Here is a 24,700-nt window from a genome sequence, read left to right as displayed (position 1 = left end):
CATACGGATTGTGATGTAAGCCACTGGATATGATGTAATGTGTGTGTGTGTGCTTGTGTGTATTTTGTGGATGTTAAGTACTGCACAAATTGTGAATATGAGTCAGACAAACTCAGTCAGCTTTCTTAATCAGATTCACAGTTTGTTGTATCACCTCTATAATCTTTGTTTTTAGCAGGCTCAGTGTTTCACTAGCATCTTCACTCTGCCTACATCTAATAACTCATATCTTTACTTCTCCACAGTTCCCCGAGTGTGGCTTCTTTGGCATGTATGACAAGATCCTGCTGTTCCGCCATGACCTGAGCGACGAGAACATCCTGCAGAGGCTGACCTGTGCAGAAGACATTCATGAAGGAGACCTCATCGAGGTGGTGCTCTCTGGTACGTAAACTGCACTGCAACTTTAAGTTAATGTGTATTGAAGTAGTGCCTCTTCAGAGAAGGCATTTGAAGATGGATTGTGGCGTGTTTTGGGTGTCCCATTTCTAAGGTATCCTCAAGATGTGTCCTTTCATTTGTGAGTGACAAAAGATCCAATTGGGGGATACTTCTAGAGGCAACCTATCCTAGGATGCATTGCAAGCCAGTGACAAAGCTAATGAGCTAGCTATGCCGGCAGTTGTGCAGTGGCTCAACGTAGATCGTCTCATTTCGGTTCCAACATTGTAGTCTATACGTTGCCCACGGAGGTCACCTGTTTCATGGTTGGGTCACAGAAAGAGTTTGTACCTCTTAAGCCATTTTCAGACATGAAAATCCGGAGAATTTGCTACAGAGTTTACCCAGAGTTTGCCTTTAACACATGCACAACACAGCAGGAGGTTTTTTGCACACACGCGTTCATAACAGCATTAAATCCTCCGCATTATTCAGACAAGAGGTGGTGCACCCGGATGCAGCAGAGAAGAGACAGGAAGTCACGTTTTGCTGCGTAGATCACGGGAGCCGACACCGTCATCAGCTCTAATCGCCACAAACTCTATATTTGTTATCTTTTTTCATTTTTTTTATTTATCATCTTTAAGGGGCTCCCTGAAGTGTTCACACATCGACTGCTCCTACATTTCTACAGACTTTATACGATGCTAGTCACACTCTGAAATGTTTTCGATCATAAATACACCTTCTCCAGAGAAAGTATGGAGGATCTGTGGAGTCCAGTGCATGTCTCAAAGCAGCTTTACTGTGATTATAAGTAGTCCAAGTAACTTTTTGCTTTTTGTCGTAAAAGGTTACGATTAGACTTTGGTGGGGGATGTTTAATTTAAAAATTTTATGTTTAATGCAGTGGCTTTTCAGCAGTTGCAAACTTTAAAATTGCAATTTTTAAAATATAAGAGAGACTTTAGAGCCTATTTAACCCACATATTTCTATGAGGAAAAAGCATTTCTTCAGTTATATTCTTAACTGTTTGTGTCAGCTGAAACACCAGCAGAGACTGTTTACAAAATGTAGTGGAGTGACTCTGTTGGCTCAGGGCTTCTTGCTTTCTCAGGGCTCAAAACCAACAGACTTAAGGTCACGCTTCTTTTCACTCCCCAAACAGGAGAAATATGAGAGTAAAATTCCACCAGACAGTCACAAACCAAGTGTTATTAAATTCCAAACGATTGCCTTAAACTAATAAAGTGGAGGAAGCTGGACTTTTAGTCATGGCTGACACACCTTCCAGTAAACACTGCCTGTGTTGTCTCGTTCAAGGGCAGCTCAGTGGATCAGAAACTGTCAGAGTCGTCTGTACTCGCTGAAACTACGATGCCTGAATGAAATGTTATTCCTGCGGGTGAATCACTCAGCACAACACTCACTCACTGACCTGCTTTTATTTCGTGATGAATTGGTGTTTTCTTTTGTTTTGGTTTCTGTCTCCCTCCTCAAAGTTTCCATCAGAGGTTTGAGACCTTTACTACCAAGCAGGATTTATCTTATCGAGGTAACTTCAGCTGAAACCCCGGGTGTTACATTGATGTTTCCCTTTTTACTGTGGAATATCATATATGCTGCACACGTACTCAGCCCCAGAGCAGAGGTGATGATCAAAACCTGTCAGCAGCCAAGCTCATGACCAATCCGATCAGTTGACTACCTTCGTCTTCGATGTCCTTGGGCAAGACACCGAATCCTATATTGCCCCTGATGGCTGTGCCGGCAGTGTGTAATTGGTGTATGATAGGAAAAGCATGAATGTGTGTGAATGGGTGTATGTCACCTGTACTGTAAAGCTCTATGAATGGCCACTAAGACTATAAAATACTATATTAGTACACACCATTTAACATTTGTTCACTCTGGATTTAAATCAGAGCTTTTGACAAATAGAAGGAGAGTCACACTATAAATAAATCCATAATACCTTTGAAATCCAACAGAATTGTTAATTCATGATAGGAGAGTGGTAAATGCTGTCCCTTCTGATTCTGACACCAGCAAGGCAAATGCCTCTAATACAGGAGTGTCCGGTACTGTTTTTAGAGCAGAGAAGAAGAAGGAGAAGGAGGAGAAGAAGTTGCAGTTCCACAAGTACAGCTGCAACGTGCACCATTTGCAAAACTTCCGTTTTGACCTATTTAAAGGAAGTACTTGGTACGAAATCGGTATAAGGAAAATGTTATCAAATCTCAACTTTATTTCTTTCATTCTTGCACTGCAGCTATTTCAGAGAGATTTTCTTAGAGAATGAGATTTCAGTGGAAAAGAAAAACTCTGACGTCTTTTATTAGGAAAATTATCCCCACACAGTTAAATATTTCCAATGATTATAAATAAAAACATGTCAGTCAGACTGACCCCTTCAGACATGAGTTAACTCAATCCGACTTGACTTTATTTTTATCCGTATCACATGTTGATAAAACTTTGATCATATCAGACAAAATACCAAAAATAATCAGTCAGTAAGAATTGTCAGAATATCCTCAACTTGGCTTCAATAGCTGGAAATGAAATCGTATTTTCTATTCTTTTTCAATGCCAGTAAAAAGATGTTGCTCCACACAACAGAACCCCACATTGTCCACCACGGTTACATCTACACAGGTGTTTTTCTGTGTCACTTCCTGCAATGACTGAATCAGCTTCCTGTGCGGGGCCGGGAGCAGCAAACGGCTTTAGAGTATCTGTTCTGCTCTAATCTGTTCTCCTGCTCCGTCTGCCTCCATGAGGAAGCACTCGACGCCACCTGTGCCGAGCGTCTCCTCCTCTCTCCTGAGCTGCGAGACTATTGTTTGTGGGGATTTATGTGGGATGATTGTATAGGTTCAGGATCTGAGGATACTTCGGGGCTGAGGAATGCAGACGAAAGACTGGAGAACTTCCTCCTTTTTGTTTCTGTTTGTCTCCTACGCTCCTTTGTGTCTCTCTCTCTCTCTATTTCTCTCTCTCTCCCTCCCTCCCTCCCTCCCTCTGCTGTGTCTTCTCATTCAAATCCATCTGCAGGTGTAATCCACACCTGAAGAGCTATAGACACTATAGAGATATACTCGCTAAGGAGATGTAAGATTTTCTACATATGCAAGCCGTTTTTTATTCCTTTTCTTTTCACCCAACGCTCCTTAAACGTGGTCCCTCCTCTTCAGAGGGGCTTTGCTATGTCACAAGCTGAGGGATCCACATCCCCAAGCCTTTCATTTGGTGCAGAGAAAAAATAAGAACCCTTTCCGCCCCACAATTTGTCCCCTGTCATCCCTTCGCCCTCTGCGTTCCCTGACCAACCTGCTGTTGGATTCCGCGGCTGTGGGAGAGAGAGACCATGTGGATATCTCTCTTGCTGCGGGAGGGAGGCAGAAGTGGCTTTTTCTTGGCTGCGGGCTCAAAGGCGAGGGCTTTTTTTGTGCTACAGTAAGTGATTGTAGCGGACCCGTGGAGTGTAAACAAGCTCTGATGTGCAGGGCGGCCCTGGACACAGCCGACGCGGCGCAGGCCATCTCAGGCCCCTGAGGTTTGAGGCTTGGCCCGACCGATTGTCCCTTTGTTCTGTTTTATACGCTGCCTCAGGTTCCCACCAGCTCTCGGTGTGAAATTGGCGTTTTAGAATACTCTCTGTTTATCGTGAATATGGCAAACATGTTTTTGTCAGATTGGAAACTTTGTAAACTCTCAAAGCAAATCATTGTGAGCCTCTCCGCTCGTGAGAAGGGCCGCGAAAAACAACGCGCCGAGCTTATGTTTGCCGTTGTTTGATGCTAATAAGCACGACGGGCAATACATAACACTGCGGCAGCTAAGAAGCAGCCGGTTGTTTTGCAGGCGTGTGTGAAAACGCTCATGAATGCTGCCTTTCATGTGCCTGTGCCAGGGAGCTGTGACATGTGACCCGCCTATGTGCTCTTTCCTCTCTCAAATCAAAACGGCCTGCATCACCCCACCATGGAAAAATGTGGCCAGACGATCCCTTCTTACATTAATGCTGCGCAAAAAATATCTCTCATCACATTGGTTCCAGGCCGCGACGCTAAAATTAGCCCTCGACCTATCATTTCTGTGGAAATGTTGCATTTTGTTCATTTTGTTCAAATCAAATTGATTCAATTTAACTGCCAGTGAGGATTCCTGTGACATCTAAGAGTTTTTTCCTCCTCTGACTGACTTTTTTTTTCTCCAAGCATGTTTTCTCTTTATTTTATATGGAGCATGTGTAGATTCCCTGACAAAGGAAATGCTCTTTTTAATTTATTATTGGCCAAATGTCATACTTTGTTGTGCAAGTCTGCACCTCATCACGGCAAACAACAGCTGAGAATGTTGTCCCCGCTCATCCCAGGAGGGAAAAAAAAAGTGATTGGTTGAATCACACACACGCGTTATGTGACACCAAGTTCACATTTGATTAACTATTGTGTTTGATGGTCACTGGTCAAAGGATTGCAGAGGAACACAAAAGCAGAGACACACACACGTGCAAACACACAAGTTTATCTTACTCATCTCCACATCTTTGATGATTCACAGTCATGATTAGCCGAGCCTCGGTTTCCAGCAGTGAGCTCAGAGCGTCTGTGTGAAAACAAACAGCAGAAACCCTGAAGAGAGGAAGAGACACAGAAAGAAAAAAACATAGCCACAGCTCTGTTTGATTTATTATTACGTGCAAAATAACAAAGATGGATTATAACAGGGTCACACTGTGGGTCTCTGCTCTCCTATGGGTGTGCCCTGACACTTTGATACAAGCAATGATGAAATTGAAGTCGTGCCAGTGAAGATGTGACGCCCTCTAGGGGAGCAAAGTGGAATCAGCATTTACAAGATAGCACCGGCAGACAAGTTCTTCTTTGCTTTCTTGTGTTGAAAACTTCCTTTAAAGTTGTTACCCCATTACAAGTACACATACATACACAGTAAGACTGTATTTTCTGCAGTGTTGCTTTAATAATGAAAACTGTATCAAATAGTTGTTAAATACATGTGTTAAACTGCTGTTCTTTTGCTTCCTTTGTCATCTTTTTCTCATTTTTTCTCTTCCAATCCTTCAGTTTCCTTTGCAAAACGTTTTTCCAGATTTATTTTGCTCCGGCAAGTTTTAGTTATACATCTTGTGTGTCGTATTTGTTTTATTTTTTTTAGCTCAAGCGACAGTTGAAGACTTCCAGATCCGACCCCATGCCCTTTTTGTCCACTCCTACAAGGCCCCCACCTTCTGCGATTACTGCGGGGAGATGCTCTGGGGTCTGGTGCGGCAGGGGCTCAAATGTGAAGGTCAGGAGCGCACACACACACACACACACACACACACACACACACACACACACACACACACACAAACACCTGGACAAACACTACACAGCAAACTGTTTCTCACCCTGAGCCTTTGACTTCTCTAAGACCTTTTCACTAGAAATCCAGCCTGGCTCCTATTGTAGCCACACAGATGCACAAACACATGACATCTCTGACCTCAAGAATGTATCTGAGAGATACACAAGCAAACAAGAAAGATTCTGTCCAAGCACTGCAGCCAGTGAAATGCTTGACATTCAGATCCCAGTGGAGTTAAGGCACGACGGCTCGCTTTCATTTTTTCGGCATTATTGGATCAGATTCAAATCAAACTCTTTCATGTTGTTGTCATACGGCAGCGCCTGAAGACCTCCCTGACTGTGAATTCAATTTAAAACATTAATTCATCAACCAGTGCAAACACACAAAGTCATAAATTGTGGTATACAGGCCTTTTTATGCATCTTGTAGCTAATTTTTCAAAATGATCAAATAAATCCTTGTTTTTAGGGCCTGAGCACTGACAGGCACTGGCAAGTGAGGCCCTATTGAAATTGTAAGGACTCTTATTCTTATTATTATTCAGGCAAATGAATTGGCTTTTTGAGGGCTTTAACGTGCTCAAATTCTTCCCAAAATTTGAAAATTAACGTATTCTGGAGGAATTTTCAATGGGCGTCGCAAAATGGCTCAACGGTGCCCGCCGAGACCCCCGGAACGTGTTCACATTGACCGATCTTCACAAAAATTGATACACAGGTGTATCATGACCAGACAAACAAAAAAGTCTAGAGGTGCAATTGGAAAAACGCAGCAGGAAGCCTGCTATTTTGCATTTAGTGGCCATTTTGGCCATTGTCCACATTTTTACTTGTGACTGATGTCTTCTGTGTTTTTGTTTTTTAAGGATGTGGGCTGAACTACCACAAGCGCTGTGCCTTCAAGATCCCAAATAACTGCACCGGTGTGAGGAAGAGGCGACTGTCCAATGTCTCCCTGCCCACACCGTCCCTCTCTGTCCCCCGACCGGCACCTGCTGAGAATGCCGTCGTCATCCTGGATGAGGTGAGACTGTGATTTAGTCCCTCGTATTCCTCACTTCCCTATGTGCCGACAGACTATCAGACTATAGGGAGGTTATGGATTACTCGTACTTATCAGCTGAACTTCCTGAAGTCCTCCACCAGGAGAGAGCTCGGCCTTCCCAGCTCTCTCCAGAGTTCTTTCCGAACCAGAGATCTGCTGGGACGCCATCTGGAGTCAGCTCCCGTTGCTCTCCTTGGTGTCTCAGGTGTGCTGGAGCCAGATGTGTTGAGGCACGAGTGAGTTAAGTGAGTTATTCCCAAAAGGGGGCGAAACCCAAACTACTCAAAGTAGAAAAAGAAAGTTGGAAAGACCTCAGTATCTGCTGATCCACTGAATTTAGGATTCGGCGAGTGTGATGTTTATTTTTATCCTCTGTGCATACACTGAGCTGGCTGCAGTTTTGACATCAACCTAAATCAGACTGGAAGCCAGGTGACCGAGCCAAGAATGTGAGGTAGCCGCTGTGCGTGCTGTTTCTAAACTTAGTAAATCTGGCTTTGTTTCCCTCCTATCTCCTGGGCCCGGTTGTGGAACGACACTGATTCAGAAAATTGAATTGAGTGACGCACAGCTCAGTGCTGAGAGATCCTCAGTGAGGTCTTATGAAACGGTTTTAGGATAAGCCCACAATGGAATATTCTCCTCTTGTCCATGTCCCCTCGAAAAGGTCATCAGGAAATATGATTATGCTAATGACATTAAAAGTCCTCGTTTGTGTATTTGCTCACTCGCTGGCGAAAATGAAAGATCACTCCCTTCCCGTTTCTGTCAGCAGCTTGCAGACGACTCAATTTATTCATATAAAAGCAGTGGTAAATGCTTATATGTGGTAAAACATGACAAATCTAATAACAGTGCACGGACCACCAGGGTTCTGTCGACGACGAAGTCATGCTAACTCAGTGTGACAGTTTTGCTTTTTCCACCGACTTCTGTCTCTTCTTCTACTGCCATCTCATTATTCACTGTCGTTCCCTATCGCTCCCACATTCCCTTTGAGGCCGTTCTTCGTTCCATTTTTCCGTTTGCTTCCTTCCAGCATATGGTTTTTAATTCCTCTGGACATCCCTCCATCTTTCACTTTTTAAAATGTTTTTAAATCCTTTCCAACCCTCAGCAGCAGAGGTCCCATCAGGAGGCGGGGAAGCGGATCCTGTCCTGGAGCGGCAGGCCGATCTGGATGGAGAAGTTGGTGCTGGGGCGGGTCAAGGTGCCGCACACCTTCGCCATACACACCTACACGCGGCCGACGATCTGCCAGTACTGCAAGCGTCTGCTCAAGGGGCTCTTCCGCCAGGGCATGCAGTGTAAAGGTATTAAGAGTGTGTTTCAAAGAGATCATTTGAGAACACCATGGCAGCTGTTTCCCATGATCATAAGTTATCATTGTTTTTTTTTATTTCAATGACCAGATTGCAGATTCAACTGCCACAAACGATGTGCTTCGAAGGTGCCAAGAGACTGTTTAGGAGAGGTGGACTTCAATGGAGGTAAACATTTCATCTTGTTTCACAGTGACAGTGTTATATCCCTTAGATCAGGGGTTTTCAACCTGGGGTCCACGGCCCCCTGGTGGTCCGCGACGGCATTGCAAGGGGTCCACGAAATTCGCTTTGATATTTCAACACATTTCCAGATTACTCCTGAACATCATGAAAAATATCTCAAATAACAAAAATATGTCTAAAATAATATAAAGGTGCTGGTGATCATGAGTTTAAACTTAAGTAGGCCTCAATTGTTTGTGTGATATTGTATGATTATCATTTGTGACATATTCTGCATTACTTTGTCATCTACCCTCTTCAGTTGTAGCCCCAGTTCATGTTGATTGTTATTGATCACCCTGACTTTAACGTTCTCTCAACATGTCAGCTACATGTCTGTACATTTAAGTCATGAATATATATATTGATGTGCATATGGTTCTGAGATGCAGTACAACTACAAACTGCATTTTAATTTTATTTTCAATTCTTAAGCACTGAAAATCAACCGTTTTTGTTGTTTTTTCACAGATTTTTCTAGATTTGTTTGAGGTTTTTAAGAAGATATATCTAGATTTGTTTGAGGTTTTTAAATAAAACCAGTTGAAAACCCCTGCCTTAGATATTTGTGATTTCAAACATTTTTCATGTGCATAGAGCCGGCCAGCCCCGGCCCGGATTCAGACACGACCATGGACACGATGGAGGTGGACAGTAGTGACATGGAGGGCGGCAGAGGACTGGACGACCCAGAGGAACCCTCGACACCAGAGGAGAGGATGTTCGACATGGACTCTCCCTTCTTGGATAGAGAGAAAGATGAAGAGCCCATCAAGATGATTAGGTGTGAAGATGCTGATGTAAAGAGATACTGCACACTCAAATGTGTTGTTGAGCTGTCTTACTATATTATAACAGTGTTTTTTGATGAAATACATTAATGCTAGTTTTAATCTCACATTTATGACCAAAAAATAAAGAAATAATGGGTCTAACTTGGCCCAAAACGCCCCCTGGTGTTTCAAACCGTCTCGGGCATTTCAGGGCCAATGCTTGCGTAGAGTCAACCTCATCATATTCATGTCATGATATTTATAGATATGTGCCATTTATTTATATACATCTATAAATCTCTGTTGAAATTAAACCCCCAAGTCACCACAATGTCTGCCATTCAGAGACGTCCCCCATCCTCATCTGCCCCTCGGCTGTCTCTGACTCATAAACCATTTGATCCGCTGGTGAGATAAGCTTGTGCCACTGCGCTCCTCAGACACAGATCCATGGCTGTTTGAAACCCTGCCGAGGCCACCTTCCCTAATTAGGCTTTTCTTTATATTACTTGTTTTGGATATTTCAGTGCCGAGTGACAGAAAACAGTGAGAGAGGGGGGTGAAGACTTGCATGAAAGGTCCCCGTCCTAATTGAAACCGGGGACTTTGTGGTTGTGTTTTAAACCACCAGGTCTAACTGGCAAATGCTTGAGTTTATTCTAGGCCAGCAGTGGAGTTTTTATGTTTGTTTGTCACCACGGCTGCAAACATTATATCAAAAATCACTCTCTGTGCAGGATTTCTGTCTTGGAAAGGCTTATTTAAAACTTTTTCACTAACAGGCTTTTAGTCAGTTAAAATGTTATCAATTTTTGATTCTGATATTTACCAATCAAATCGTATTATTATCTTTTGTGTGTGTGTGTGTGTGTGTGTGTGTGTGTAGTCCTTCCACCAGCAGCAACATCCCTCTCATGCGGGTGGTCCAGTCCATCAAACACACCAAGAGGCGGAGCACCACTGTAGTGAAGGAGGGCTGGATGGTACATTATACGAGCAGGGACAACCTGGTAAGACTGATAACCTCCCAAAGCTCTACAGAGGAGCCCAGTCTGAAATGGGCTGTGCTTAGCCTTAATGCTGGGGAAAACTCCCTCTCTCCAAAGCTGTTGAATTCATGTGTTGAATTCAGCACAGAAGGTATTTTGCTTGAGAAACTAAATAAATAGTAACTACTAGAACATTGGCTGTGTTTTGTGCAGTTTAACGTGGTGTTTGTTTTTCCTCCCCTTTAACAGAGGAAGAGACACTTCTGGAGGCTGGAAGGCAAGAGTCTGAGTCTCTTCCAGAACGACACTGGAGCCAAGTTCTACAAAGTAAGAATGAAACTCCTGTCTCTGTGTCTTGGCCTTTTTCATCAAATACAGGCCGTTTTTAGGCGTGAACTCCGGAGAATGTCCAAACATTTGGTTACTTTTGGTTTCTCTGGAGTTTGCCTTTCACGTGTGAAGATCGCAGCAGGAGATTCTCTGCTCATACTCATTTTCAACAACAGAGAAATCCTCAGAACGTTCAGGGGTGATGCTGCATGTAGGAGATAGAAAGACGTATAAATTGTACTGCCGAGATCATGTGGTTTTGTTTACAGCACATCAACACCGGTGTCAGCCATTATGACCAACAGCTCTGGAATCGTATTGTTTTTCTATGTCGACATCTTTGTCTGTGGCACATCTTTTCCATCCTAAGATATTTTTTTTTTTCAGTTTTGCGGATGTTGTGTGTTAAAAACATCATCAACTCACCCAGTCACCCATGCAGAGGATCTCTAGGTGTTTTCTAACATGGGCTCATTCGGACATTATCAAGGGTTTTTACCAAAGGGCTGCCAGGAGAAACTCCAGAGAAAGTCCGGAGGCTCTCACACTGACATTTGTGCTCTCCCATTTAGCCCCTCTGGAGAATGTGAGGAGATAATTTTGAGTTCAGTGCATGTCTGAAAGCGGCAATAGATTAACATTCATTAAAGTGTCAGAAACTTGAGCAAGGATATTCAGGGTTGAGTCTGGGGTGAAAAACTATCCCAAAAATCCTCATATAGCTCCACAGACCTGAAACTTTGCATCTGCTCTAATTTCCTTCAAATTGAAAATAAACCGTTATCAGACATGATCTCCAGGAAATGTCCGGAAACTGTTTCCTGGACATTTTCTAGCTGTTTTCACTTCGTCTACTTCTAGTTTTTAGACATTTTACCGGGGGGTTGGCAGAAAACGTTCCAGAAAATGTCCAGAGCAGCTGAATCGGACATTTGCATATACAGCCCCCTCTGGAACATTCCAGACCAATGTGCGTGCATGTCTGAAAGCATCTTAAGCGATACTGAACTCTGCGATGTGTTTTTCATATAATTACTGCCCGACACCACTTTGATGAGAGGTGTGTAAATAAATGTGTCAGCAGCAGGTTCCTGTGTGTTTGAAGGTCAGTTTGTCTCGCTGAAACTCCCCTTGGGGTTTTTCTGCTCTTCCTCCATGCAGTCAAGAGACACAGCCACTAACACTCACTATGTCTAACTCTTGTGTATCAGGTCAGATGGGATATAATCAGGGGTTTTGAGGAGATAGAGTTGAAACTTTTGGTACCAAAAAAGTGCATCTGCTGCGCGATCTTTTAAAATAAACGGATTGATTTCCTCACATTCAAAAACCAAAGATGATGATGATCAAAGAAAAACCATCTTATAGCACAACCTTTATCTCTGAGTTCACTGTGCCTGCGAGTGAATAAAAATGCCATTTGTATGTGTAGAACCAGTCGTGGAGAGTGTGTGACACTTCCCGCTCAGTGCCAGCACCGGAGTCAGTCATTACACTGCCGCAGGGGCTTAATAGCACAGTAATTACACACTGAGGAGCGAGGGAGGGAACTGCGAGGTAAAGACTTCCACATGTGTGTTGGTTGGTTGTCTTTATGTGTGTGTGTGTGTGTGTGTGTGTGTAGGGTGGGTGGGTTGGGTGTAATCATTTTATTGTTCATGTCGCTCTGTATGTTTTGAGACTTTGATACCTCTTTGAGTTGTGGTCAGAGTTATGAGTGTGTGTCGGTTTGCGATAGAGTTTCCAGAGCGAGGGGGTGGCACGCTCACTTTGTGTGTGTGTGTGTGTGTGTGTGTGTTAAAAAGTGGTGGTTTTGTAAGCAGCTGCTCTTACAGTCCTTCTTTTCTTCTCTCTGACACTGGTTGTGAAACTGACTGAAAAACAGCTCGAATCCCTTCACCCCTCTCCCCCAATTACCCTGTCACACCCTGCAGCCTCTGCCACCAAAGCCTCGGGGAGGAAACCTCAGCAGGGGCCGACTCCTCGGGTGTGTTTACAGGCAGCTTTATGTGGTTCTTTATTATCAACTTGGCCCTCAGCCTTGTTTAAGACCTTCAGGAGGCTAATTGAAGGTTTGCTGTAAAGGGTCGAACGGTTTGCAGGCCTCTTGCAGAGCGGCAGATTTCTGTCTGTGATAGATAACGTGAGATGATCTCCTGTGCAGTAGATAAAAGCTTCCTCCAGGGGTTTCTTCTTCCTCAGAAACCACAGGTTCTCCATCTGCCCCATCTGTATCCGGGAAATCGCCCCGGCTCGGGGGTTTTCTCTGAAGTTTTCTTGCCTGCTGCTCATCAGCGTGCGGCCACTGTCCTCCCCTTTGCTTTCTACCTCCAATCTGATTAGTGGTGGTCGTGCGGTGGCTCGCTTGCCAGGCATGGCAGCCATTTTCACCATTTGGAAGCCATAACAGCTTCCCGTTTGAAGACGAGACCCCTGTACTTGTGGCTTTCTCTGAAGAACCTTTCATGGGGTGAGGGGGCTTCTCTCTGTCTCTGCCAGATTGAGTGCTGTCACAATCAAAACACACACACACACACACACACACACACTCTACCCAGTAGAAGAATGGCAGTTGCAGGGTCTTTCGTCTCGGTGGCTAGCGGTAGCGCCAGCGGCTCATGCTCAGATGGGGCCCCTGGCTGGCCCTGCCTTGTAATCAGGGAACCGGGGCGCTTCGGCCGCCGCATGGCACCCCCCCCCCCGCTCACGTGACCCGGTCCCGCTAACCACAAGCACTTCATCTGATACTCCTGTGGTGAGCCACGCGGAGGGGACAGCGTGTGCCTCAGGGAGCCCCCCCATTGGCTGGAAGTTCTGTGTGTTTTCTGATTTTCGACCCTCCCTCCTCTCCTTTGATTTGACAGCGAGCTTGAAGGGGAAGGGGGGGAACTTTTAAAGAGTGCTGCCACTGTTCACTCTGTAGAGAAGAGGAAGAGAGAAAGATAGAGCTCGGAGTATAGAGTCAACAACTGAGCAGCTGAGTGTGGAGACTGTGTGAGTGTTAATACCTCTATTATTGTCATGTCATTGTGTAGGGTGAGCACTGCATCTGTAGAATTAGGTCGTTTTCATTTAGTTAAATTAGATGATCACAATTTATTTTACTATCTTTGCCCATTTAAGGTACAAAGAAACCAGCCAATTTTCTGAAGTGAGGGGATGTGATTTATTATCTTATCTGTTTTTTTATTTAAATTTAAATTTTTAGAAGGTTCCTTTCACCTCAATGTTTATTGATTTATGTATAATATTTATTTCTCTGATCATCCATTTAGATATTTTGGTGTTAAAGTACAAGCACAAGCTGTTTGTACCTGTTTGTCCGTTTGTTCATGCATGAGCAAACCCTTCCTTAGTTACCCTTACATACAAAGTATATTTAGCCATTTATCTGATTGTCCATTTAGATATTTGAGTGTTTTAATATCTTTGTTCTTGTTTTCTCCTCCATGTTATTCCTCTTTTCAAGCAAACACAACCTGTATAATGCACTCGTTCATTTGTGAATAAGCATGAGTAGGGGTGAATTCAGGTAATCTGGGACATTTTTGGCAATTTTTTACTTCTGCGACTGATATCTGCGTTACACATTCGATCAATATATTATACCTTTCTTTAATCCTTAAGAACAGAAGAAAGAAAGGAGCTAGCAGACATGGAACAGCTTTTAATGTTCTTTGGGCCGAAAAATAAAATTCTGCCTGACTAAGATATTTAACAAGAACATGAATAATATTATTGATTCTCTTCATTCATATTCACATGTAAAAGTAATATTTTTTCAAGAAGATGAACCTTATCTTGAATATTGAAAACATACAATTCATCTAATACATTCTATAAAAGGTGTATCACTTTTTCAATTAAAATACAGTCAACAGCAAGTAACAAGAACAGATTATTAATTTTATTGGGGCTACACAGTGAACAAACAGTCTTTGCAGGTGAGAGATCCATCATGATCGATCAGCCCATTGTCTCCTCCACGTGTTTGGTATAATGGCTGCAGACTCTTTTTGGATCATGTCTGTTCTAGAGTGCTGGTTATGTGCTTGTTATCATTTTAAACACACAGGGACAGACTGTATTTACCATCCTGTCTAAAAACTGCCGGGCAAAATGCTACATCTCTTCAGTTTATCAATTATTCTTTTCACTTCAGGAAGTCCCTAAATGCATATTCCCTCAATTAGGTAACTTAAATAACTGTCCCAGATTATCCAAATCATGCTGTCCCACATTATCGGCCATGTTAATAAAGTGTGACATCTAAACTATATTAAGAAAGAAAATATTTTTTGGAATATTTTTCATTTGAGAATTATAATATCAAAATATAATGTGATTTGCTGTAACCCCTCTCTCACCTTCTCCCTTACAGGAAATCCCTCTGTCCGAGATCCTCCAGGTTGAGCAGTCCAGAGACTACAGCAGTCTGGCCCAGGGCAGCAACCCTCACTGCTTCGAGGTCATCACAGGCACCATGGTGTACTACGTGGGAGAGAACAACGGCAGCCACTACCACAGCCCAGCTTTGGCTGCCTCGGGGGTGGGCATGGAGGTGGCCCAGGGCTGGGAGAAGGCCATCAGACAGGCCCTGATGCCCGTCACCCCCCAGTCCAGTGTGGCCAGTGGTGCCGGACAGGGAAAAGATCACAGTAAGTTTGATATACAAACAGCAGAAAAAAGCCCTGATGTTGTGGTTGAAATGGAATGAATGACATAGTTATGAATGAATATGAAAATTAATTTGAAAATAAATATTTTTTAGAATCAAGACTAATTGTGCACATACTTTTATAATAGGTCCAAGGAAGACCACGATTTTGATATTAGATATAATAGTTTCTTCATGGCTACAAATGATCAACCTAAAATCAAGATATTGAAATATTCAAAGGTAGATGATGAAAAATTTGTTTAATGAAGCATGAAGCTAAAGTACCGACTAGGGCAACAACAAATGTAGTGTCTCTTATCTACATTGTGTTTGTGAGAGGAAGGAGATCCGCCCCAAAAGATAGAAGATCTCTGCTTACACGACTTCGGTTAAGGTGTCATTAAAAAAAACTGGTGAACCGACTGAACTTTGGAGAGGAAGGGGAAGCCCTGTATAAGTGTCTATAGGCCAAATAAGTGTGAGTATGAGGCAAGTCACTGTATGACTGTCACTGACTGTGCAGAATCTGAGTCTAACACTGGTCAGAGGTGTTGTTTCTCTCACAGGTTTTTTCTCTAACAGCAAAGACAGGAGCCTGTAGAATGTTTTAAGAGGATCTTTGGTTATAAAATGACTATAAGATAGACAATGAGAGACCTGATCATTAGAAGCAAATGATTTTAAGTCTAGGCATCTCATTAGAAGAATCTGAAGATGTGGAACAGCAATTCATTGGGTCACTTCTGAAACCATGCGAGTGTTCAGAAATGACTGCTCAGCTCTGTATGAAACTGTCCATGCTCCAAAGATATGAACTTAAATGTCAGTTCGATTTATTTGGTCTTTATGGTTGGTTTAAATAAAAGTGATTTTCCCAGATTAAAATAAAAAACACTAACCAGAGGGTTGGCAGTTTGATCCCAGTCCCCCATTTTACCAAAGAGTCCATGGGCAGTGCTGAACCCCAAACTGATCCTGATGGCTGTACCAGCAGTGTATGAGTGTTGTAAAGTGCTCCACATAGATGCACTGTTTGTGTGAGTTTGTGCGTGTGTGTATATGTGTTTTTGTTTGTTTGTGTGTGTGAGTGATTGAATGGCAAAATTGTACTGTAAAAAGCATTGAGTGGCTAGAGAAGCATTGTATAGATATGCAGAAGTTACTATTTACCTTGAGCCAAATGATTCTAACATCATCTTTCATTTCTCCACAATAAGTAGCAAGTCAGAGATAAAAGCAAAAACAAATTATGATGTTGTGCTTAACATTAGCCGAATGATGACAACTTCATCCCTTTGCATTTGCTCTCGTCTCTGACTTTCTATTCATTGTGCAGAATGAGCTCCTGCATACATGCAACACCCAGTCACACATAGTTTCTCCGATTATTTCATAGCCAGTTTATAGTGTAATAAAATGCTTCATTACGAGGAGTTGTGACGTATTTCATGCAGCTGCGATCTAAGAGGGTAAAGTTGTGTAAGAGAAAAACACTAGTGTGTGAGCATCTGACCACAATCCCTTCACTGACTGATCGAGTGACCGGCGGCTTTATGCTTCGGTTAAGTTACATTTTTCACTTGTTGAATGTGGAACCATCATGTGTCTTCTTCTCTTTCAGAAGAGTTGTCCATCAGCATATCTGTGTCCAACTGCCAGATCCAGGAGAATGTGGTGAGTGGGGCAACTTTTCTTCTTTAAATCACTGTTGCACAGTTTCCCAGAACAGGGAAAGAAGTTGTTAAAGAAGTGGCTGTCACGCTACAATCAGAAATCAGAAACCCAGAATGTCTTAATGTGTTTCAACCAAAACCTCCGGTGGAAGCTTCCGTGCCGCACAAATGGGGAAGCTGCAGCCTCATGTTTTTGTTCCGAAGGGTTTTCGTCTCGGTTGCACTTCTGCATCGAGTGAAAGTTCAATATTTGCGAAGGAGCAGGGGTTTTGCCAGGATTTAGATGATGTAACGATACTGATTTCAATTGACAGCATGGAAAGTTTAACCACATTTTTCCCACAAGTAAAAACAAAACCCAATCATTGAGTAACAACGCAAATCCTCTCTGTGCAGGACATCGCCTCGGTGTACCAAATATTTTCTGATGAGGTGCTGGGGTCAGGCCAGTTCGGCATCGTGTATGGAGGTATGTTTCTACACCTGAATTTTATACACAATAGATCGACTGTACATTTTTAATATAGTTTTAGGCTATTTAAATAATTCCCCCATGTCCCATTATATCTTAGGCAAACACAGAAAGAGCGGCAGAGATGTGGCCATTAAAGTCATCGACAAGATGAGGTTTCCCACCAAGCAGGAGAGCCAGCTCAGGAACGAGGTGGCCATATTACAGGTAATGACCAGACTCCACCAAACAATTAAAATGATTTATAGAATTAAAAGAAGTAAAAACACATTATAAAGGATAGTGAGCTCTGCAGGTTCGAACAGGAGCTCGTCTCTAAGTCCTTGTCGGCTTTTCCTCAGAATCTGCACCACCCAGGTATCGTCAACCTGGAGTGCATGTTCGAGACGCCAGAGCGGGTCTTTGTTGTCATGGAGAAGCTGCACGGCGACATGCTGGAGATGATCCTGTCCAGCGAGAAGAGCAAGCTGCCCGAACGCATCACCAAGTTCCTGGTCACACAGGTGTGTGTGTGTGTGTGTTTCTGCAAAATACATTTTGTTCCGTCTTCATCTTTTGTCTTTTCTCAAATTTCTACGAGAAGCCACACTGCTATTTGCCTTGCCACAGAAGGCAAATTGTTTTTTAGCCTCCTCACTCTAACAGATTGGAAGCGTATGGGGGGGAGGCAGCCCTGCTACATTTGTGTATGTGTGACGGTGCCCTTAAGATTCCAACTATTACAAGCTGACCCAAACCAGAACGATCTGTAACTTAATGTTACCATATTCTCTCTGGCAGCTGGTTATCGTCAAATAAACTGATAATAACCAACTGCAACTATTATCTTTCCACACTTTTTAATAACCTGTTTCTTCAACTCCTGCTTTCATTTGTGGATCTTGTCCCTTTATTTTCCATCGTAGTTTCCCATCTCCTCTCTCTCACTGTATCCTTCCCTCTCTTTTTGGGGTGTGTTAGCCCACTGTGAGCGAGTCTGTGCCTCATCTCCAGGGCCTGTTTATTCTTGTGGTGAGCAGATTTGTGTGTGTGTGTGTGCATGTGTGTGTGCATGTGTGTGTGTGTGTGTGTGTGTGTGTCAGGGTTTGGGTTGTTTACGTGATCAGTCTGCATGGCATCACGGCCTCCTCCCTGGCCCTGTGGATCACAGCCTGCCGCACGCCGGTGGCTTTGGGGGGTTTGATTAGAAGAAGCAGCGGGCCCCCGGGCCTCTGTCGATCCCAGGTCCCAAACAGGAGCGGGGGGGGTATTATCAACAGCTGCATTAGCTGCGGCGGGGCCGGGGCTCTGATGTGGCCGGGGAGGACTTCTGTCAGAGCCAGGGTCAGGACAGGGGGAGCCAGGCGCTCTGTGGTTTTTGGTGAAGGGCCACGAGCAGACATGCGTGCAGCACGAGCTTAAACCAGCGTTCATGAATAAAGAAGGGATGAGGAGACGAGGACACGTGTCTTTATCTGAAGGCACCGGTCAGGATGGAAGTATTTAAGGGCATTAGCGTGCTGTGATTTTTCCACATGGCAGCACCGTAGATTCGACTTAACAGAATATATAAACACTCCCCTGTTTATACCTCACGCTGTTTACATGAAAACATTCATACGCTGGTCTAAACAAAACCTTGAGACCAATTAGACGTATAGTTATCTGGATTTCAGGAGCTCAATCTGTGTTTTTTTCACTTTCGGTTGCTACAGATCCTGGTGGCCTTGAGACATCTGCACTTCAAAAACATTGTTCACTGTGACTTGAAGCCTGAGAATGTACTACTGGCTTCTGCAGAGCCCTTTCCTCAGGTAAGATGAACAAAAATAAACACAAATGCGTCGGTGTTTCTGCTTTGTCCACTTGTGTATAAACGATTTTTTCTGTTTTCAACCAGGTGAAGCTTTGCGACTTTGGCTTCGCCCGCATCATCGGCGAGAAGTCGTTCCGGCGCTCTGTGGTGGGCACGCCGGCGTACCTGGCCCCAGAGGTGCTGCGCAGCAAAGGCTACAACCGCTCCTTGGACATGTGGTCGGTGGGGGTCATCGTGTACGTCAGCTTGAGCGGGACGTTCCCTTTCAACGAGGAGGAGGACATTAACGATCAGATCCAGAACGCTGCCTTCATGTACCCGCCTACGCCCTGGAAGGATATCTCCCCCGAAGGTAATCCGTCGGTCTGCTCCATATTCAACTATGCGTGATCTAGGGATGTCAAAAATAAATAAGGGACACCTCATTGGCAGGGCCGGCCGACCCGATTGCCTTCATCTTTCCTGGCGTGGTGAATTTTTTTAGCCCCTTTTTTTGTGAGTTAAACGATTTTTTAACTATTTGACCCTGAATTGAATTAGATGCATATTTTTGAGTCACATGAATACATGGAAAACAATTTATTATCCAGCAATTCACTTTAATAATAAACTAAATTAACTGAATAAAATAAGAATCTTTCTTAACTTAAAACTGTATATATTAATATAAAACAATAGATAGAAAGCAGAACATCCATCCTGAATTTGTGCATATTTTTAGTGCAATAACAAAACTTTGTTGTCTTCCACTATCTTCTCCTTATACTTACTTATCTTCCACTATCTTCTCCGCAAGGAACAGTACCTCCTCGACCAATGGGATGAGCGTATTCTGTATCATCGCTCGTGTGTGAATATGCTGTCAGCTCATTGATCCCAGAGCAGGACATTGCCTGGGAACAAATTTACCATAAATTTTAATATAAAGCGCCCTGTTATTCATTTTCTATTGGCATCTTACTGACCCTTTTTTAAATCCCTCAGTAATACGGGACGGGTGCTTTTGTTTCTAAATACGGGAGGATTCCGTTTTTCATGGGACGGATGGCAACCCTAGCGTGATCTGATCTAGCAGTTAGCATGTCCTTCACTCCTGTCAGAACATGGTGGCCTGGCTGCACTTGTATTCTCGTGCTAGACTGACACCCAGCAGCCTGGGTAATGTCCTCCCCACCTGCACGTCTGGTTTTCTCGGTCCTCTCTTGTCTACTCTCGTCTGCGGTCAGGATGATTCACTTCCAAACTCTCCCCAACTGCCCAAACTGCAGCTCCTCCCACACAGAGGAGGAAATAACTGTTGATGTGTGGTGAGCCCAGCTACTGTAACCCCCCTTCTTCTTCTTGTCTCACTGCTGATATTTATCTCTTGTTGTGAACAGTTTTTCCTCTTTAGGTGTCCGTTGAATGCTGTAATGCTGCAAGTATGAGACGATGTGAGATCAGTTTAGTAACATTATTTGTTTTCCCTTCACAGCCACAGATCTGATCAACAATCTTCTCCAGGTCAAAATGAGGAAGAGGTACAGCGTGGACAAGTGTCTCAGCCATCCCTGGTTACAGGTGACATATTTTAAAATGTATTACTGACAACTGAGAGCTATCTATCTATCTATCTATCTATCTATCTATCTATCTATCTATCTATCTATCTATCTATCTATCTATCTATCTATCTATCTATCTATCTATCTATCTATCTATCTATCTATCTATCTATCTATCTATCTATCTATCTATCTATCTATCTATCTATCTATCTATCTATCTATCTATCTATCTGTCGATCTATCTATCTATCTATCTATCTATCTATCTATCTATCTATCTATCTATCTATCTATCTATCTATCTATCTATCTATCTATGTATCTATCGGTCGATCTATCTATCTATCTATCTATTTATTTATCTATGTATGTATCTATCTAGATAGCTAGATAGCTATTTATCTTCTCATTGACTCCTTTTTTTACATTATACTTCCTGCTTGCATTCCCCACAGCATTACGGGAAATTGTTGTTCAATAATTTCAAACAAATCACCTCAGTTGAATTTAGAAGTAACAAATTTGAGAAAAAACATTTATGTCAGATTTGAGCAATTTGCCCAGTTCTCTTAAGACACGCTCTGACATTGTGAAGGCTCAGAAAGTCAAACATGGGTCTTGTTTCACAGGAACAATTACACACTCTTATGTTTCAATAACAAAACAACTATTTGAAGTTGTCTGCAACAGATTTTTCCCCCCAATAAAAATGGTCGCAGAGCAACTCCAAAGAGAAATGAATTCTGTGAACAACATTTAATGTTAGGTGTGTCTCGCTAAAGTGGAACTTAAAAGCTGGGGTTCAATTGGCTAACTATTTATTTGCAATCACTTAACATCAGGAACACCTCCCCACTAACACGCCCAACATATTGACTTAATTTAAAAGTCCATGTCTCGTTCCCTCAGGACTATCAGACGTGGCTGGACCTCAGGGAGTTTGAGACGCGACGGGGCGAACGCTACATCACCCACGAGAGCGACGACGCCCGCTGGGAGGAGTACTCCGACGAGCAGAGCCTCCTTTACCCCAAACACTTCATCATGGCTCCCAACCTGGACGACATGGAAGAAGACCCCTAGGGGCTCGGAGGACTTACTACACAGCATGTGTCAAAGTAGAAAGGCTTGTCACAGGGACTTTATTTGCATGAAGCTTTTGGGAGCGCTGGATTTCCCCTCCTGGACTGTTTGTTGTGGAAACAGAGAGGAGCCAATCAGACGGAGAGTTCCGCTCCGCAGGCTTTAAAAGTTGGGAAAACCCCGAAATCGTAGCTCGATGCTCCGCTACAAGAAGCAGGCGGGTGGAGACGCAGGCCACAGAGACGCATTAAACAAAAGGAGAGAAAGATGTTCTCTCCTTTTTGCACAACATCAAAACATTCCATGGATTTTTTTCTCCAAAAGCCAAAATATGCAAAGGTGAACGTTTAGTGAGTGTACATAGGATTTAGATGAATTTTGAGTAAGGGCATGGCTCTTATGTTCTGTATGTGACAGACGAGTTCAGAGAGAGATCTTACCCCGGGAGAAAAGGGCACTTTTCACAAGGGATTTAAAGCCTGAGAATCAAACGCGCTCGGGTCGGCTCCCGCGTACGAGCTGTTTGTGAGACTGTCCTTCGGCATGAAACTGGAACTATCACATGTATTTGTATGTTGTTTGTTTTTTTAATGTATTTAGTAAATGTGGTAGGTTTTTGCACTATCTTACCACGGAGGATAGCAAATGAATAGGAAACACTATTCGCTGCTACGGAGATGGAACGACTTTCCGGGTCGAGGTGCAAAGAGTCAAAGAAAGTTGATGCAGCTCACACAGCATCGGCCCCCGTGTACATCCCATCAGGTGTTTTCATCATAACATCCAGATCTGTTTTTAGTGTGTACGTTTTATCAACTTTCCTGACCCTGACCAATCATGTTCACAGAAGCTGTTCGTTTTCAAACTATTTATCTTAATCAGTATTGTTGATTTTAAGTTTTACAGGACTAGTAACCCTGAAGTCAAATGGAGCCAACTCCTCTGTTCTACATGAGGTTCAAATCAACGGTATGTTGGAGCTTCATGTTTCTGTGCCACCGCTCCCTGTACTCATGCAGTATTTCTGAATGTGACCCTAGATACTGAACTACAGTGTGTCCAGAAAGTTTGCATATCCCCTCTGCTCCCCCCTTTTCTTTTGTTGCAGCTATAAGATAAGATAAGGTTTGATAAAATAAGATAAACTTTGTTATACTTGAGAAATCCACTTGTTTTAGCAGCTTTAAGTCAGAATGAGGTGAACAACAGAATAAAATAGGCAACAAATATTTTTTAAATATTTTGAATGCTAAAATTATTTAAATTTAAAATGTCATCATCATATCATTCTACTCTCAACACCCACAATACCAAAGCAAAGCAGAGCTCTATACATGTAATACATAACTTAATAGAGTGCATACCTCAACAGTCGCCTTGTTTAGATCTGAACCATATTTCACACACTACAGTACATAAAAGAAATGTAATCAAGATTCACAATTTCTTCCTGAGAAATCCAGGGAAATGTGGAAGATCTCACAATGTTAAAGAAAGTTAACACACACATGTTGATCCAGAGCTGCACCAAAATGGAATAGGTTCCTCTTTGAGCCGTGTCCCACCCCTCCACTAGATTTTGTGGAAATTGGTTCTGTCGATTTTGCATAATCCTGTTAGCTAACAAACAAATGAAGACAAAAACATAACCTCCTTGGATGAGGTGATAAATAAGAAAATCAGTGAAGTGATCTGAATACTTTCTGAACGTACTGTATGTGTTTTGTCTGAAGCGTTGCATCGCCGCACATCATCTAAGTTTTCACATAGAACAGGATATTGGTGTCAATTGTCTTGTTTATTATTATGTCTGGAGCATTTTCACAGCCCCCCCCCCCCCTGTCTAGACAGCAGACATGGTAGAAAGTTCAGTATGAGTACAGTTCGGTTCACATGGGAGTTTATAGTGCTACAGTTTTACAGTTTGCTTTATTGGCGTGTTTTGGGAGTACATTCCTCTTTCCTGTTGTCCTTCTCCCTGTCTTCGTTGCCGCTGGATTGGCAGGTGTCAGTGTTTTGTATATTTCAGTTCATACCAATGGAATAAAAAACCCAACGTCTTAACTTGACAATGAAATTTCTCTTCCCGTCTTCCTGTTCACGCTCCTCCAGAATGTGGATTTCATTGCCCCGGCACGCATGCACAAGCAGCCCGGGCTTGTAGCGCTTGTGTATGTTGCATAATGATGTGTGTGTGTGTGTGTGTGTGTGTGTAGTGGTTTCACGTGTCAGATCCCATTCTCAGCAGCTGGATGTGATTGTTGCACCACACCAAGCGGTCTGCAGAGCCAGCCGCTCGCCACAAGGGAGTAATGACATAGTTAAAGAGGGTGGCGGTGATGTGGGGCTTTGTGGACGACTTTGAAAATCGCCCGTAACAAATGCCATCACGGAATCCCTTTGTGTATCAAACGTGCGTTGGGCTCCAGCCGTATGAATAAAAGGGTCCCGTTCCTGGACTGTACTTCTGAATGGGCCTATTGTCTGAAGGGACAGTTTAAAGATGTCTGTCATTGATTTAGTGAAATCTTTGAAGTGTGCCCTCCTTGAGTCCTTCGCTGTATTTACTGCAGATACAGAGAAACCACTGTTAACAAGCTATAGCCTTATTGTACTTGCCACCAGCCACTGATGAGAAGTTGAAGTTCCCCTTTAAAGATATTTAATAGTGCTCTCCTGTGTCTTTTAGTCTGAATGATTTCAAGATGTGGACTGTCCCTACCCCACATGTCCCCATTAACCCTGGAGACAGTTATGACTGTACAGGCACAGACACAACAGCACTAATAGAGAATTCAGCTAAATCTGATCTTATCTTTCCTCCATAAAATATTTTTGTGTGACTGGTGTTAGTCAGGTTTAAGGACAACATAGGAAAAGGGGGGGTTTATTCAGGAAATTCCGAGCTGAGGAAATGAGGTGCAATGTCTCCCTCCTGTGGTGGGATGGAGGTTTAATACTTACTTAACATATTTCAAACATGTTTAATGCTGTGTAATTTCATGCAAAACAATATTTCATTTTAG

The 24,700-nt window shown here is 43.1% G+C and overlaps 1 protein-coding gene across 1 annotated transcript in view; it reads left to right on the top strand.

Moving 5' to 3' along the window:
• prkd3 (protein kinase D3) overlaps window positions 1–23,720 on the top strand; it is a 46,811-nt gene extending 23,091 nt beyond the window's left edge. Inside the window, exons 3-19 of the mRNA XM_061082685.1 lie at window positions 246–384; window positions 5,567–5,698; window positions 6,627–6,784; window positions 7,923–8,118; window positions 8,218–8,295; window positions 8,950–9,136; window positions 10,012–10,135; window positions 10,364–10,441; window positions 14,826–15,102; window positions 16,726–16,778; window positions 17,174–17,246; window positions 17,350–17,456; window positions 17,591–17,752; window positions 18,944–19,042; window positions 19,129–19,396; window positions 20,519–20,604; window positions 21,501–23,720. Coding sequence (XP_060938668.1) covers window positions 246–384; window positions 5,567–5,698; window positions 6,627–6,784; window positions 7,923–8,118; window positions 8,218–8,295; window positions 8,950–9,136; window positions 10,012–10,135; window positions 10,364–10,441; window positions 14,826–15,102; window positions 16,726–16,778; window positions 17,174–17,246; window positions 17,350–17,456; window positions 17,591–17,752; window positions 18,944–19,042; window positions 19,129–19,396; window positions 20,519–20,604; window positions 21,501–21,674 — 2,391 coding nt within the window. The 3' untranslated portion in view covers window positions 21,675–23,720. The remainder of the gene's footprint in view (window positions 1–245; window positions 385–5,566; window positions 5,699–6,626; window positions 6,785–7,922; window positions 8,119–8,217; window positions 8,296–8,949; window positions 9,137–10,011; window positions 10,136–10,363; window positions 10,442–14,825; window positions 15,103–16,725; window positions 16,779–17,173; window positions 17,247–17,349; window positions 17,457–17,590; window positions 17,753–18,943; window positions 19,043–19,128; window positions 19,397–20,518; window positions 20,605–21,500) is intronic.
• Window positions 23,721–24,700: the final 980 nt, after the last annotated feature.

The sequence above is a fragment of the Limanda limanda genome, chromosome 12 (assembly GCF_963576545.1).
Source record: "Limanda limanda chromosome 12, fLimLim1.1, whole genome shotgun sequence".
Lineage (NCBI taxonomy): Eukaryota > Metazoa > Chordata > Actinopteri > Pleuronectiformes > Pleuronectidae > Limanda > Limanda limanda.
The sequence above is the reverse complement of the archived record's forward strand: the minus strand, read 5'-3'. Positions and strand labels throughout refer to the sequence as shown.